This window comes from Convolutriloba macropyga, chromosome 1 (assembly GCF_964194025.1).
Source record: "Convolutriloba macropyga chromosome 1, txConMacr16.3, whole genome shotgun sequence".
NCBI lineage: Eukaryota > Metazoa > Xenacoelomorpha > Acoela > Convolutidae > Convolutriloba > Convolutriloba macropyga.
Window position 1 is genome coordinate 26703086 of NC_134468.1, and position 18054 is coordinate 26721139.

General features: G+C 33.8%; 2 protein-coding genes across 2 annotated transcripts in view; one reads left to right on the plus strand and one right to left on the minus strand.

The window, feature by feature from the left end:
* Nucleotides 1-17967, minus strand: part of LOC142347848 (uncharacterized) — a 42609-nt gene extending 24642 nt beyond the window's left edge. The window contains exons 1-3 of the mRNA XM_075398985.1: nt 17690-17967; nt 12125-12191; nt 6443-6582 (exon numbers count right to left, since the gene is read on the minus strand). Coding sequence (XP_075255100.1) covers nt 6443-6582; nt 12125-12191; nt 17690-17834 — 352 coding nt within the window. The 5' untranslated portion in view covers nt 17835-17967. The remainder of the gene's footprint in view (nt 1-6442; nt 6583-12124; nt 12192-17689) is intronic.
* The window catches only part of LOC142337224 (uncharacterized), a 644691-nt gene that overhangs the window by 527689 nt on the left and 98948 nt on the right, over nt 1-18054 (plus strand). The window lies entirely within an intron of this gene.

Consider the following 18054-nt stretch of genomic DNA (forward strand, 5'->3'; position numbering starts at 1 on the left):
TTACTCTTGCTTTAGTAGGAGTCGATTTAGAGCGGGTTGCTTTAGCTTTTGACATCTTGCTGAGGCTGTTTACTGAATTATTTGATATGGAAGGTTTTTTGAGTTTATTCACGAAGTAGTGTTTCTTGGGCAGAATTTGGGCAAAAAGCGAGTGATTTTTGGATGAGTGGTATTTATACTTGGGGATTTGTGTTTTCGCGCTTAATTTAGTGTTATTAGGTGTATTACTTGACTTATTACCATTAATAGGCTGCATTAAGAATAATTGTTCAGATTGTTCACATTCTTTACTGTCTAAGATTTGCACCTCTTTTGCAGCGAATTTGTTAATGGAATGTAAATTATTTACTTTACAGTGATTTGGTACAAATTGTAATTTTGTAAATTTAGGTGGCAATTGCGACGCAAATGGATGTACAGAATACGGATTAAGTTTAGAATTAGTATGTGTTAATTGCGGTGCGAATGGAGGTTTCAATGGTGGAATGGTTAATTGTGATACAGATGCTTTATCACAATTAGTTGAATTATTACTTTTTGGTATGGATAATTGCGATGCAAATGGTTGTGTAACTTTTAGTGAAGGCAAACTCGACTTTAATATGTTTCTAAATTTTGTAGTTGCCGTTTGTCTATTGGTAATTAAATGTTTCATTGAATCACGGATTCTAGAAATTGTTGCTACAACAAAGTGCTCGTCGTATGTAGATATCTTTTTAGCTCTTGCAAAAGGGTTTCTAGAAATGTAGTCAACGAGTCCCATTTTTGCACCTGGCATATGCTCAATCGTGAAATTGTATGGTAGCAATCTATCTATCCATCGAGAGAGTCGGCTATTGTATGACTTATTTGATCGGTGTTCTTTAAGTATTGACAATAGGGCTCTATGGTCTGTTACTACCGTAAAATTTTTTCCGTATAAGTAGTATTTAAAATAATCGATTGACCAAACTATCCCCAATAGTTCCAATTCGTTGACGCTGTAGCGTTCTTCCGTTGAATTAAGGAATCGCGACGCGAAGACTATTGGTTTCCAACCGTCCGGTGTTTTTTGTTCCAATGCTGCCCCCAATCCTGAACGGGAGGCATCACATTTTACACGAACATCCAGTTTAGGGTTGTAATGGCTATTTTATGTACTATTTGCTATTTTTTCTTTAATCTGATTAAAATGCTTAGTATGTTCGTCTGTCCAGATGAATTTTACTGATTTCTTTAGTAGTGGTCTAAGTGGATGACATAATTGTGCTAGGTGAGGTATAAATTTGCCAATATAATGTACCGACCCGAGAAATGATCTAAGACGTTTTAATGTTGTTGGTGGTGGTATTGTTAAGATTGCGGCTGTTTTGCTTTCTAAAGGTTATATTCCAGTCTGTGTAAATTTGTAACCGAGCCATTCTATTTCAGATTTAGCAAAATGACATTTCTGGAGGTTAATTCTCAAGTTATCGTCATCTAATTTCTTTAGACATTTGTGAACATAGGCTAAATGGTCTGCTTCAGTGCCGGTACTAACGATTATAATATCGTCCAAGAAACAATATGTGTTTTGTAGACCTATGAGAGTATAATCCATGGCTTTTTGAAACTCTGCCGGCATATCTGTAAGTCCATAAAAACCAGTTTTGAATCTATATGTACCTGTAGATTCTCCACATATGATATTAAAATTACAGTGTTTTGCTGTATCGTGATGTAGTTTTAATTGACTGTATGCATATTTGAGATCTAATGTGGTGAAATATGCTTGTTGACCATTTTGTGTATCTGTGAGGTGTTTTGATATGGTGTCGATTAACATTTCAATGTTAGGCATTTGGTATTTGTTTTTATGTATCGCTTTATTTAATACTTTTGAATCTAATGCGAGTTTTATCGACTGATCTTTTTTCACTGTAATTACAATCGGGGAGACGAAGTGTTCGTCAGAGCAACTAGATAGTTTTTCGATATGACCCTCAATCTGTAGTCTTTCTAATTCGCTTGATACTCTAGGTTGAAGATTTATCGGAACACGTCGACCTTTTTGATGCTTTGCTGTGAACGTTTGATGAAACTTTGACTTTGCTACATGTGTTTTAAATAAACCAATTCTCGATACTAGATGTGGAAATTGCGTCGCGATTGACTCTTTAATTTTACATGTAGAATTATCGATGTTATAAACACATTTACCAGTTTCTGGTTGTTGTTGGACAACTGCAAGTCCCAAAGCAGTGAACAGATCTCGCCCGATGATATTTTTGTGTCCATCATCTACCACAGTCAATATTGCTGATTTGTCTTGCCATTGATTGTAGACTACTGTGGTTTCCAAGTGTCCAATGACTTTGATCGGCTCATTTGAAAAAGTTTTCAAATTCCTTTTTTCCGTCGATTCTATCCATTTAGCTGAGTTTGTAGATCGTAGGATTTTGTTTGCTAGACTTTGTGTGATGATACTCACAGCACTTCCAGAGTCAATCATAGCAGATGTTTGTATTTCTCCCATTTGGACTTCCACGTTTAATGGTTCTAATTGATGAACTGAATCCGAAGAAATCGCTGCTACGTAGTCGTCAGAGTCGCTATCATAGTTTGAATCGTACACCTGGTCGTACAATTGTTGATAGCTCGTTATATAGTTTACTGATTCTTCATCATCACTTTTTTCCGGTGTCTGATCTATTTGGTTTACATTTGATTTTTGAGTTTTCTGAATTGGATGCTGTGACTGTTTTGGTTTTCGACATTTTCTAGCGAAATGACCCATAATACCACAGTTATGGCATTTTTTACCATTCGCGGGACAAATCTGCTTATGGTTGTGGCTCCAACGAAGACCACAATCCATACAAATACTCGTGTATTGATAGTTTTTTGGGATAGATGCGTAGCGAGTGAAATCTCGCTTTGTGGAAGGTCCATTCGCGTTGCGATTGCGCATTGAGTTATTATTGATGTAATTCACTGAAGTATTACCTGACATCAAGTTTTGGTTAATTTTCTGCTGGTTCTGCGCTCCCATTTCCATTTGTATCGAGATTTCCAATGCTTTTGGTGGATCTACGGTTTCCTTCAACAACTCTTTCTGAGCCTCGTGATCAAGCATATTTAATATGAATGCATCACGAATTAGTGTAGTTTCTTCACTACCAAGATTACAATTCTCCGCCAATTCTATGAGACGGCCGTAGAAACTTTCTACTGATTCTCCTTTTTGTTGTTTACACGAGTAGAAGACGAAGCGATCGTAAGTTATATTACGAACCTTTGTGAATAAGTCCTCCATTGCTCGCCACAAATCTTTAAAAGGTTGTTTCTCGATCTGAAATTGAGGGTATTTGCTCTTGAAAATCCGTCGCCCCTCTGTACCAATGCTTAGATATAGCAATGATATTGTCTTCTGTTCACAAATTCCCCATGGTTTGTCGCCACAGAGGATCCCGATCTCTTCAATCTTTGCACAACGATTTTGCCAATTGACTTTCAATTGTTGGTTTCGGACTTTACGATCTCTTTCCGTTGCCTGTGTGTAGTTCTCCAAAGGTGCTTCATAGGTAGGCTCAGGCGGGTATGTCACTGTTACTGGTGGATCATTCAACAGGGTATCCAATTGGATTCCTTCCTTAGCAAGTAGAGCTAATTTCCATTGCTGCGTCCATTTGATCCACGTCAAGGAAGGTGTTGCTGTCGGTTTCTCCCAAAATGCTTCTATATGGAGTGGTGTTTTCTTTGAGTCCGCTGCTAACTGCGCCATGTTATACTCATTCACAAGGAGTATAGTCAATTGAATCCAATTGAATCGCAAATGGCCTTGCAAGTACTGAGTTAGGCACTTGCGTCGCGAATGGCAGGTTTAGTTGTTACTTTCAACTAAATTATTTCTAGATTGGGCAATCGCGGTGCGATTGACTCTAACTGAACTACTCAGTTAAAACGAGAAGTATTTTGCAAGGATTAAATTAAACTGAGCGTTAGCGCTGCAAATTGGAGAATGAAAGTTAAATGATAATACAGATTATGAAAGAAAGTTTGTTCAGGTTTTAATCATACATAAAGGAAGCAAAGTTTGATTTGTTTACAACGTGAATGAATATATATCCGGTACAGACAAGATGAACAGACTTAACTGCTAAAAATGGGAGGAAGTATATAGCACTGAACTAAAATTGGCATTCGCCCTTCAAAAGTAACTTACAACAATAAATTAGTTTAAAATACGGATATGGATACATGAAGGGTATCCATTACCGTATGACATGATTAAGGGAAAAAAGTTTCTCGCTTCCCGGTTGGTTAGTTCTATTATACAGAGACTTTTTGAAATTGCAGGTCAATTTTGTTTTCCAATGCTTTTTGTTGGGAATTTATCCTTTTTCAGGTTTTGACGACGTATTCCATTTGCATGTTCTACAATAACCGCTTGTTATACTGCAAAACCGATATTTGACTTGAAGCAAAGCAAATAGTGGCCGTATCAAAAACTGAAAGTAAACCGGAAAAAAGTTCAATTTATGTGGTTTTAGTACTAATTGCTAGGAAAAACTGAAGAAAAGAGATAGATTGATGGAGTTTACATGAAAACATAAAATATGATTGCATCAATTTAGAGAGTCACGAATATGTACACCATGGCCCGCTTGCGAGCATAGCACTCGAGAAAACGCCAGATGAAGTACGTCACAATTGTAGTGAGACAACACACAATTGAGATTTATCTATATTGCCCAAACAAAGTAGATGATTATGCACAGTGCCATTTTATTGGTAATTCATTGTTGGTCTGGATTTCTGTAACTTAACAGTTTTTCAATTAATTTTGCTGGTTTGTAAAATAATTTGGAAAATTTGGGCTGTTCGGTGGCTCTGGCAATTATAATGACTGCAGTTCCTCGGAGAGCGTTTCAGAAAATTGAGTGTATCAGTATGTTGAGAACAACCGATAGACACTAAGAAGAAAAACTTTTTGTCAGCAATGAAAATTATTCTAATAACCGTCCTGGATTATTTTGAAAGCCCCTCTAGAAATTTAATAGCGTGTTGCCGAAACAAAATGTGCCTAAACATTGGATTTCATGTATGCTAAACTTCAGTTTTTTGCTAATTCAAGAGCATGATCAGCCTTTAAAGCCGGATTTGCAATTAAGTTGGGTTGCATCATTGAAGTCATAGTCACATCAGAGTCGGTTGAACTAGCTGCTGTCCAAAATGGAACATAAATTGTCCTTTTTCTGCTACAGAGATCTACAATTATTCCAGAGCAAACTGATAAAATTCCATTGGGACTTCTTTCATACGTCCTTATTGCAAGGCTACAACTGTGATTCGAAAGTCAGTTTTTCCGTGGATGATGGATTTTACAATATTTACGAAACAGTATTCTAACCCAAGAACAACAATGAACTTTTTTTCTATAGCAGCATCGTACAGTTTAGTTTACCTGAGACGTGCAAGAATGGAAGACGACATCAGCTAATTAAAAAAAATCAAAATAAAGGAGTTTTTGTTTGAATAGGGACTTTTCGTTTTTGTTTTGAATAAGGAATTTTTGTTTTGAACTCAAGGACGCAGAATTAAACCTGAGGTGCAGAACCTAATATACGTAACCTCGACACATACATATTTTTCGAATAGGTTTTTTCACCTATTTTAATCAGCCTTTTAATATATTCTTGTTGTGTTAATGCTTTTGATGATTGACTTTATTCCTTTATGTATTTTTTTCTATTTCATGAACCCTGCTGGAGACATTAATTAGTGTTTGTTGATTTTTTGAATACTTAATTTCTAAAAACATTTTAGACCGCTGAAGAGTGATCTTTTTTAAGAAGCATCACAAATTGATATACACATCTTATGTAATTAATTTCCGAAGTGATTACTTGTCCAAGTGTCCCATAAATGCTAGTGAGAGGTGAAAGTTACTGAACCAATTATGATAAAATAAAACGATCTGCTGAAGCCGTCGCAGCAGACGAGATTATAGTTACTCAACTCGTGCTGAGTTCACGTCAAAGTTTTTGTTTGAATCTCGATAAGCTACACAGCTCTCATGGATAATGACAGATTTTCTATGTGGCTTCATCAGAGCCACAACCTCAACTGCTGATACTCGTGTTTTTCTAAGTACAACAGAGATTAGTAAATATCACTTTCAGATGTTTGGAAGAATTTTTTTGGCTTCCCTATTATACGGACTTTTTAGAATGACAGTTCAACTTTTTTTTCTTATGAGATATGCCTTGCACTTTTTTCTTTTTCAGGTTTTAACAACGTAGTCCAATAGCATGTTCTACAATAGTCACTTGTGTTATTGTGAAACTGAATTCTGACATGATGCAAACCAAATAGTGGCCGTATCAAAAACTGAAAGTAAAGAAACAACATTCAATTTTTGTTGTTTCATGACTGAATACTAGGGAAAACTCAAGGAAAGAGATAGATCTATGGAGTTTACCTGCAACATATAATATGATGGCGTCAAAGTAGAGAGACACGAATGCGTAGACCATGACCAGCTTGCGAGCATAGCACTTGAGAGGTCGCCATAGGAAGTATGTCACAATTGTAATGAGGCAACACACAATTGAGATGTACCTATATTGCAGAAACAAAGTAGATGGTTACATTTAGCACTGTCCAATTTTTATTGGTAATTCATTATTAAGCCGGGATTTCTGTAATTTAACCATTTTGCAATTTGAAAAATGATTCAAGCTTGGTTTGAACAATGATTCAAGCTCTTTCCATGACTATACTACAATATCGATAGCTCTTTCTCACTTTCACATGAAATACAGTGTTTCTGCTATGTCTTTTTTTCTTTTTTTCCCTGAAAGTACCATTTGAAAAATTCAGTTTTGAGTTATGCTTTCTGTTTTTCATTATGCAGTGTTCTAATAATTCTAGATAAACGAAAATTAAATTCATATAATTACTATACACCGTTCGAGTGTTACGATTTCGAAACCTTTTATGATGCAAACTTTCTCTAAAAAAGTAATCAAAGTTTTTGTTCTCAATAACTTAGAAGAAGATAACGATTTTGTTGCTGTAGACACTGATGAGTTTTAAACAATGATTTGAGAATGAAAATGGTTGTTGTTTATTGTTGTTTTGATCGATCAAAAAGACATTATTAATGCAGCTATTGGTTGTTTCTCTGATAATGAATTTGATGCTGTTGTTACTTTAAGCTGTCTTTTTTGTGCAGTTTTGGTTGCCTGCAAATTAGTATTAGATATTTGGGATTTTTTTGGGCTTTAACGATAGTTATCTCGATAGATATTAAAAACGATAGATATCTATCTTTAACGATAGATATTAAAAAATACCAATTATAAGTGGCTATGTTTTCTCTAGTTAGGAAGAAACTACTTATACTATGAAAGATTTAGAAGAGGGAATTCAAATATCTTCTTTTTACTGAGGCTACTTGCATTAGTGTTTATTTTTTTACCTCCAGTCCTATTTTTTCCCCTTTAAAGTTTGCTCCTCTGAAAATGTCATATATCCAATTTTCTCACTTTTCAATTTTGAAGCTATTTAGAGTTATACAGACATACTTTAAATGAACAAGTGCCAATTGTCAATATTGTCCAAATATAGACTGGCCAGTCCATTTTTCAAAGTAATATTTGTTATTATCATTATATAAGTACAGTCGGTTTATATCATTACTCTGGCCTAGGTGGTGGTTGATGCGACAATCAGAAATAAACAGTATGGGAATCAGTACTTTTAAATGCACAACGTAAAGAAATTTAGGAAAATAAACTTTACTGTGCAATGAGCTATATTTAGATTCCGAGTAACTTTTGAGAATGTGACTCAGAAGTCCCCACGTAGCTCATAGCACAATTAATATTTTCCATCAGGCATACAAGAGAACTTTTGCGAAACTAAAGTTAAAGTAAGTATACACTCTATGTCCTGATGGTATTATTGGTCATATATAATCTCTATTTTTAAAATCAAAGCGAGAAAATGAAAAAACAGAAACAAAATTGTCACTTCATTTCAAAATCATATTCTTTAGAGTGCGTAGATAAAAATAGCAAAGAGCATAAACTTTCCAAAATATTACTCTGAAAAAATAAAGTCACTTTGTTGTAATTGGGGACTCTCACAATTACCTGGTTCATGAATTGTCTGTTATTTTACCGAATAGTAGCCTACGTTACCAGATGTAAAAAAATGGAACCAAAAAATCCCTTAAACTCAAAAATTAGAAACTATAAATAAAAATTGTTTACGGATTACGCATAATACAAACGGGCATTTACATAATTTATTTACTTTCAAAGTTCAGATGCGCTCCGAAAAGACACCAATGACCCCTATGGATCGTTTTCAGGCGCCTTTGTCAGGAAGAGAAACAAACACAATTTATTATATTAATGCAGAGAAAAGTACTTACTAAGTGTCTAAAAAATCTTCCAATAAAAGTAAAACAAAATTCTTTGCAATTAAATGACAGTAGATAGCTTAAAACAATTTATGGCCCCAATAAGCCAAAAATATAGTTTTTTACGTCTAAACAACCAATAACATGAAATTTTCAAAAAAAAATTAGTTTTTTTTTTCATTCTCTTAGACTTTTGACAAAAATAGGGTCCAAAGTAAGCAAGCAGTTGCATAGTTAAACCTTACAGCGATTGGGCAGGTACTTAGTGTAGAGTAACTAGCTTTAGGGTGTTTTTTCTATTTTCACATCCGATCAAATTTTATCTAATCAGCTCTTTTTCTTCGATTGCTTGTTGTAGTTGATTGACTGCATTTCGTATCACTTTTATCAGCAACTCTAACAACTTGTAAATATGAAGCTCTTGTGTTCTGTAAACATTGCTGTCTTCGCGTATAATTGTAGTTGAATCAAAATTTTTTTAGAAAAGATTATTCTCAGCAATTTGTTTACTTTGTTATCAGGCCGCAGGACACTTTTCTCCGTACTGTATGACTGGCGGTGCATATGTCTGTTAAACTCTCTTCATATGCGATACCTCTAAGAATTTTTGCAAACGATAAAAGATAGCAGTGAACTAGTTCAGTTTTTTCTGGTTATTGCTGCCATGTTCGACAAAATTTCAGCGGTGATCTAGAATGATGACTTGAAAAACCTAAATATTTGAAACTCTTCACATTTTCCGCGTATAATGAACAGCTCTTTTTACTTGCTTTCTTCCCCTCAAGACGTTGACTTTTATATTTTATAGAGAAGGTTAGTTTAATTTGATCTAGCCAATGTGCAACATCATTCAAGGTCGAATGATGCCGTCTATTTTTGCGTTCTCGTGGTTTTTAATAGGACATCGAAAGCAAAAAGACAATCTGTACTGCTTTCGTTTTTACGTGAAAGGTGATTTATATAAAGAATGAACAGCAGCGGTCCATGGATGGAACCATGCGGTACTTCAAAGGACAGTTCTTTAGATTTCGAAGTCCTTCAATTCACTTCTACCACCTGTGTTTTGTCGTGCAGACATGAAGAGATTACGCTCAAACTTTTACTCTTCAATCCATATTTTGACTGTTTTTCTAGGAGAACGTGATAGTCCACTGTATCAAACGCTGTTTTCAAGTCCAGAAAACTAACCTTGATTTCATTTGCTTTATTGTGTTTATTTACTCTGTTATCCTCTAATACGGAAAAAATTGCGTTAGTAGTGTTATGGTTTGAGCTGAATCCAAATTGATAAATTTGTGTATTTTTAATTTTTCTATATAGTTTCTACTTCTATTGATTATTAGGAATTCGATTATTTTGCCAATAATGGGTAACCATCAGATTGGTCCGTAGTTCTCTGGTTTGCTCTTCCTGATCTTTTTTTGAACTGTTGTCGTAGATGCTTTTGTAAAGGGATTCGGACTATTTCTCTACTCAAAAAAGTCGTTGAAAAGCTTTGTCAGAAACTGGGAAACACTTGCCGATACAGCTTTGATAAAGATGTAGTTCAAATTAAAGAAATCTGTGCTGTACTTTTTTTGTCTTAGCAATAGCCGCAGTACCTTCATTTATATCAATTTTCCTGAACAACACAGAGTTTGTTTGTTTCGTTATTCGTGCCAATTTTGGTGAAAAAATTTTTTTGCTAGGTTAGCTCTTACTGTAGCAAAAAATTGTTGAACTTATCAAGATCTTCAACAAAGTTCTTTTCTACTGTTTTTATGTCTCCATTGATGTTGTCTACTTCGATAACAAAGTTTAAAAAAATCAATTTCTGTTTCCAGCTTCTGTCATTATTTGCTTTTAATCAAATTTGATTATCTCTTGTACTTTTTTCCTGAATAATTTGAATTGCTTTTCTTATACTTCTTTTACACTTGTTAAGATTTTGTTGTTAAGTAAATTTTCGAGAGTTGGTTTTCTTAGCTGCACATTTTTTTATATATCTATCAACACAGTCTTTTTCGGCATCTTGTTTCGATGGCTTATGGGGTAAAAAAATTTTGAGTGTCTGAACCAGTTTTCGATGTACTATATCTGCACACCGGTTAATATTACTTTTTAATAATTGGCCGCTCACTGTATCAAATTTTTGTGACGAGAGGAGTTGATTTCACTGGGGAGATGAACATCGTCTGGTTTCCTCCTATTTCTTTTCAGTAATTGAAACTTTTCATTATGTTTTTTCCTTTTACAAACTCTAGTCCCAACGTGTAATGGTTGATGGTTTTAGTTTTCTCAGTAAAACTTTTTGATTTGATGTTTGTAAAAGAGGCAATACAAGTTTTTATTCTAACTGTTTCGTGCGTTGGAGTTTGAGGGTCCACAAGTGCCAGAGCATTCATTTCCATCTGGTTAATTATCAGGGTTGATTTTGCCAATTTTTTCAAAAAGTTAACACTTAGGTCCTTATACACGATATGCAGAGTTTTGGGTGATATACTTAATTGATCAATATAGGAAGAAAATTTTCCAAAAGTTTCTGCTTTTGTAGCATTGGGCGGATTGTATATACAAGTCACTAAGTATGTTTTACCGCAAGTGCTAATCTCCAAACTAATAGCTTTCAGATTACTTGTATCAAATGATGCGATTCTCTTCTTTGTTGCTCTTTTTGTGAACAAAAATACCACCACCACCACTTCCTCTTTTATTCTGTTGGATGTTTCTATCTCGACGTAGTTCTGTAGAGCAAAACAATTGATTTCGAAGCTTTTTTAGCCAGGTTTCAGTGAGGCAGACTGCCACTAGCTTAACCTCAGTTTGACTATTAAAAATTTTGAATTGATCAAAATTTTTTTGTTAAAGAGAATTTATTCTTATGAATTATACCAAGAAACCTATAATATCAGTTAGAGCAATCAGGGCAGTATGGACACATGACACTGCTAATAGTTAGTGATATACAGCTCTGAAAAAATTTTAGTTTTCTTCTAATATAAATTCAGCGCCTGAAAGAAATTATTTTTTACTGACTGCCAGTAAGTTTAATTTGCTAATGTAATAAGTACTGAAACCAAATAAATTTCATTCAATGACGAATCTAAAGTTGTGACTCTTTTCATGTTTTTGTTCATGTTTCTCAAATTAACAACCGTCACCACGTGCGAGTTGGTATTTGAGGAAAATATATTTAGATCTAGCTCTTAAGTGCCCCCTCATGAGGGCAATTAATAGTTACATCTAAATATATTTCCCTGAGAACTATCCTCTTAGGTGTTTCATCTCTCAGTGATAGGACTTTCATGATACCTAGTAGGATCGTTCTCAGTTTCCAGATAACATAATATTCTCTTAAAAAAGAAACGAATAGGGTGACTTTTTGTGAAGCTATAGCTCCAGACTTTACCTAATCTGATTAAATTTGCTCGCCTGCTAATAATTACAAGTCAGACCAGTTGTGCGTCCGCTATGAAATAGCAAAAATGAAAGAGCTCGCTTTAACCTTTCGGTTATATTATTAATTTACATGTTTGGAAAAAATAAATAAATAAATTTTGCGCCTTGTGAAACTACTGATTTAGTTGATCTACTTTTTCCATAGTTGTTCTTGTTCATTTTTATTACAATCTACGTTAATTTTTAATACCACAAAAAAGTCAGATGTTCCAGATGGCTAATGTTTGCTTCTGACAACATTATGCAATAATCGGTGTGTATTGAAACATGTGGAAAAAATAGAAAATTACTAACCCCAGTCCCTTGAGAAGTCTCTTTGTCACCTTCACATAGTTGCCAACTCTGGCCCAGTTCAGGTCCGCTGAAATGCCACTCAAAATATTTATCATGAGTATTTTTGAAAAACCTTAACAAAAGAAAAGTAATGTAAGACTGTCTACTGATTAAAATGAATTTAAGCTGAATTTTATCTGCAACAAACACTTTCGTGTTAACCCCCGCCAGGGCTTCTTACATTTAGTGTAAACGAATTAGAACGACATAACTAACAGTAAGTTAGTACGACAATCGTTATCGCTAAGAAATCTGAGAAGGATCGGAAAATTTTTTTCCTTATCATGTTAACTTTTAACTTTTAAACTGAAGCTATCGCTAAAAGAAAAAAATCCCTGACTCCTGACTTTTAGAACAATGCATCAATCTTTTTCAGTGTCTCAATCAAGGTTTTTATTGTGTTATCATTTGTGAAGAGTACTGTTAAAATAAAATTGCGGCAGAAATTCTTACGACAAAGGATGCCATTACTCGGCAAGGAGTCTGAAAACAAACATCAACAATACTCAATAAGGATACCTGACAAAATACAAACAAAATTTCGCGCATTGCATTGTGCAGCAGATGGAAATATAGTTCACAAAATCTCCGCCCGTCACAGGTTGAGAAGACTCGATTCTTTTTATAAAATGCATGATAGTCCACAAGAATCAGTGGATTTATACATCATATGTTAAACATTGATTCCGGCAGCTCTATATCAATTAACCTTAAAGCAATAAAGAGAGCGCATATAGGGTCTGCTCAATTGATCGCTTTCTTAAAAAAACTGACAGATAAAACTGCCTGGTTTAATGACGAAAACACAACAATTTGTTAAATGAGATGGATAACTAAATGCACGGTTGCAGTTGGGGCATTATTTGACACCAATTTTGCTGCTAATGAAAAATTATTTAAAAAAATGTGATCCAGACATAATTCGAACTTTGTGTCTCAAAAAGGCATGTGCTCGTTGTGTAAATCAACTTTTCAAATTTGTTTCACCTTTTTTGTAGAAATAACTGTGCTACCATGTAATAAAAATTGACAAAGAAACTGATTAGCCCAATTGACCATAGAAAAAATTGCTTAACTGTTTCAAGCATGCAGCCTGATTTCTACGCAGCAAACATAAGTGAGATTGGTTTTTTCCCTATTTAACTTCAAAGATCACTCAAACTTTCAACAATTGATCTTCATATGCCTCGATAAACAGTCAAAATTTTCTCTAAATAGGTTGGAGATCTATTAATTCGATGATATCGATGGTTCTAATGATTCAAACGTGTTAAATTAACTGCGGCGTGGTATATTACGGCCTGTTGAAGACGCACAATATTTTATCTTTGTTGACGATTCATTTCTTTTATGACAGTTAGAGACTATATTTTTTTAAATAACAACCGGCATTTTTTGAGAGTTTGAGTCTTATTCTATCACGAGTGGTATGGTTGGTTAGCGACAGGGAACTTTGGTATAATTTTATTGCTGAAACCCTTCAAGTTATTACTTCAATTTATCTGACTCCTTTCCCGAGGTCTGTTCACGCATTTCGAATATTTTTCGAGAGAACTCGAAAATCAAATAAAAATGGTAGAATTTATCAGTCCAAATCAGTAAAAACAACGAAATTGTCACCTTTTTGAATCATTTTTTTCAGATTGTTTTTAGAGCATAAGATTGTAAATAAAAACCTTTTTCTGACAGTGTGGCATTTTGATATGTTTTTATCAGTTTTTCAATATTTTCCCCCAGCTTTCTGGTTACGTGTTTTGCAGAAGGTTTTAGAAAATCATTTTGTGATAACTTTACTGGTTTTAAAACAAAAAAAAACTCTTTGGGATATAATTTAAAACTTGACATATCTGCGTAGGATCTAAACAAGAAACAAAATGCACCATTGAACTCAGTCCAGAATGAATTTTGAATTCCATATTTTAGTTCCGTTGATATGGACTAATTTTTGTTCCTTTAACTTATAATTTACCCAAAATTGAAACCATACATGAACAAGGCGGCTCGGTAATGTGCGATGGCACATAAAGTTCCGACCCCGCCCATCCACAATTTTGGCATAATTGTCTAGCAAATGAGGAACAGATAGAAAAACCCAAAAATTATTTTTTGCGAAAAGTCTTTTTCAAAAAATTCTGTATGAACGATAAGATAGCCTCCAAAGCAAATAACTCAGTGGAGTTAAAAATTGATGCATTAGCTTGATGTAATATGTCAATATTAAGAAAGCGAGTCAAGATGAACGTCAAAAACAAACAACAACAACAGCAACAAACATTATTTACATTAAAAAATTTTTTTCCCTCTTAAAAACTAAATTTAATAACAAAGTCAACATACCGTCAGATAAACCTAAAACTAAACAAAAATAACTAATAAATCACCAGAAACCATATGCGACCAGTCCATAAAAAGGTTTGGTAACAATTATACAAAAAAGAACAAAAACATTAAAGTGAAAAATATAACTTATTTTTTTGAAACAGTTAACTTCAAAGTAATAAATACCATTAGGAATCAATTAACATTACCACAAATTTACAATTACCACTGTTTCTAGAGAAGGGCATTAGAATCTGTCCTTATTCATTTTTTAAAGCGGCTAAAATGAACAACAAAAAAAACAAACAAAATTTCAATTGAAACTTGCCAGAAAACGCTGCCAAAACCCTCGAGCCATATTTTGTCCCTCAAAATATATTCGATTGCGCCTTCATCAAACAGCTATAAAGTAGTACGTGGCCATTCATTAGTAAGACTAGGTAACAAGTAGACAAAAAAGCGAAGTGCTAAAGTATGAAATAATTTCAATTTTTTTTTCGAATAAAAATTACATTCAATGTCAAAAAAGGCATTAATTACAAACAGAACTATTTGAATAGGGTCGTTTATTCAAAAAAAGGAAACCCTCGAGACCTGCAGTTACCCAGAATATTTCTCGCATCTACAAAAAGAATGTCAAATAAGACAAAAATCAAATTAATTTACATTTTTGTGAAAAACCGGTGTCGAAGCCACTAAGGTCATAACAAATTCATTAAAAAAAAGATTTTGGGACACCAATCCCTTTTATTCCCTTGACACCCATAATGTCATATTTGACCTGTAATGAAATAACGAGATTAGCTAACAAAAAGAAACATAAAAAGAACAAAATTGCGAAGTTAAAAAGTTTTTTTTTTTAATTTTGGAAAACGATTGTTTTCAAAGTCATGAAAGCCATCAGCTATTTACTAATATCAGAATATCGGTTCTTCTATTCTTCCACGAAAAGCCAATGAAAGTTATCACTATGCAGGAAATTTCATACGACCGAAACGACAAAGTATAAATGACAGTTAAAAACAAAATTAAAAAATTCAATTGATTTCTTCAAGAAAGAGGCGTCGAGGCCGTTAAAACGATTATGTATATCATTCAGGATTTCAAAATGTTCAATTGTGGTTTATTTTTAACGCTAATAATGTGATAAGAGAACTGTCAATAATGTGATAATGTGACAAAATTCGGAAACGTGAAAAACTGGCAAATATCGAAACAAACAAAAATCTGAAATCTTGTAGTATCAAAGCCAGAAAACAATAACTTCAGGCTTAAAACTGCAACCGAGAAGAAATGTTAAATCAGTAGAAAGAAGAAGCATTCTTTTTTTGCAGACACTAAGCTGGAAGTTGAACAAATTAAGAAAAAAATAGAGGAAAACTTAATTAAGCCATTATTTATTGAAAAGTCAATTATTTTTAAAAGAAACGACCATAAACTTTCAAGTTAAAATTTAAATGGATTAGCTTGGAGCTTTTTAGTAAGCAAACTGGTTGGACCTATCACTCCTGAGCATTGATTCGATATGTTCTGTTTTTTATTTTTAAAGAAAGGGTCCTTTTTTTTAAAAAAAAAGACCGACTGATTACAACCCGATTTCTTTGGGTGGTAGCAGTCCAAGAATGGCCCAAAACAAGCCCTGTTATTGCTTATTGTCCGTTAGGAACATTTGATTTTCGAATGTTGCAGATATAGATAATTTGTTAGTTGAAAACTCAAAATAAGTTCTGCATTTTTGATAATCAACGAGTAAAGTTAGCAAAAAAAGGCAAAGTTTTAACTACAGAGCACTCTCAGCGTACTCTGAAGTAGAAATAGCCCCCCTCTGAGTCTACAAAGATTGTATGAGTGTTGTTTGGAGGTGTACTGCCGGCAAACTTAATCAAAACGGACTAAAGTAGCTTATTTCGTGCTGTTTTTGTTGAAAAAGGCTAAATTTTGAAATATTTATCCACATTTTTTGACCAAAAAAATTAAATCAAAACAATGAACAATGCTTGTTCGTCTTCAAAAATAAAATCAACGACACTATTCTTAAAAATTATAACAAATTTTAGCAAAATTGACGAAAATTTAGGCAAAAATTAGCGAAAATTCCGTAAAATGTGAATAAAAATCAACGGAATTCGCACTATTTTCACAAAACTTTAAACCTCGATAACTCCCTGTAGAAAACGAAAATTAAAAAAATCTTTTTAATTCCATATTCTACGCTGGACGAGCTTTCTAATGATACCACTCTCAACTCTCTACGATGAATGTATCGATCGGCGAAAATTCACTGAACAAAAAAAAAACCCATTTGAGTATATAGTTCCTCCCCCCTCAAGAGGGTCGGAACAACAAGCAATGCCAGAACGTAATTGACAATATTTCTTGCTAAACAAAAATTTGCAGAATACCAATGCGTAATTTACTTTAGTTTTGGGGTTGCGTTCAAATAATAGATGTTTCAAACAGAATATAGTAAAAATTGAATAAAATCGAACGAGTAAATTGAACTTTTTTTCTGTTTTCAAAGTAACTTTTGATAGTTTACAGCAACGTTCCCAAAAAAAACTTTTGTTTTTGCATGAAAATTGTATAGTATTCTCAGACAGAGAACGTGTTCTTCTTTGTTTTATGCTTTTCCTAATTAAATGTTGAGATTGGAGCTCAAAGGACTTCTTCTTCAACAGAACAAATTGACTACACAAAATTTTTAAAAGTGACTTAGCATACTTGACAGACAACAAATTTTCAATTTACGATTTATCTCAAAAACCTTTTGTAATGATAACTCTTATTTTGTGCCAGATAGGCAGAGAAATGCAAAAACATATGACTATAAAAGAACAGGAAGAGTTGGTGGCATTTTTGCAAAAAAGACAGCGTGGTCTCGAAACAAATTTTGAGCTCTCTCTGAATGCTGGCGGCTGATAAACAGACAACAGTATATGACTGTCCAGCCAATTCTGTCATTTACTGTTGAATCTTACTTGTGTAAAATAATTATGGAGTTTCTACTTTTCGGTATCCGCTCCTCGCTTAATGTGCTGCAACATAAAGGACTTTTTAAAAATAAAAATCAAATTGAATTGGATATGGTTTAGGACAAGTTATCGTTCTTATGGTTTTTATCGGTCAAAGAATAGACTCAAGGTAAAAGGTTTCCTCCGTGAAACTAAAGTGCAAGAATCATTGTCCCATTTCAAAAAAAATAATTACTCTGGTTGTAGATGTTATTGGCTGTTGTGTAATTCCAGTGATTGCACCCAAATGGAGCCACGTAACATATACCGGGCATAAAATTTGGATCATCAGAACTCTGATCAGTCGGTGAAAATTCGAGAGAAAAAGGTAACTCATTCATCACAAATAAAAAACTGATTAAATTTATAAACAATAAATAAAAAAGCAGCTAGTATTCTCGTGGTGGGATTTCGGGAACAAAACGTCAATTATAACTGCAAATGTTTTGTGTCTATGTAGGTTACTATTATATGTTTATTGTTAAATACTGCAGATTGTTTGCTGAATTCTGAGTTGTTTTACTATAGCAATCTATGTAGAGTTGGACGACCTTCAATGGA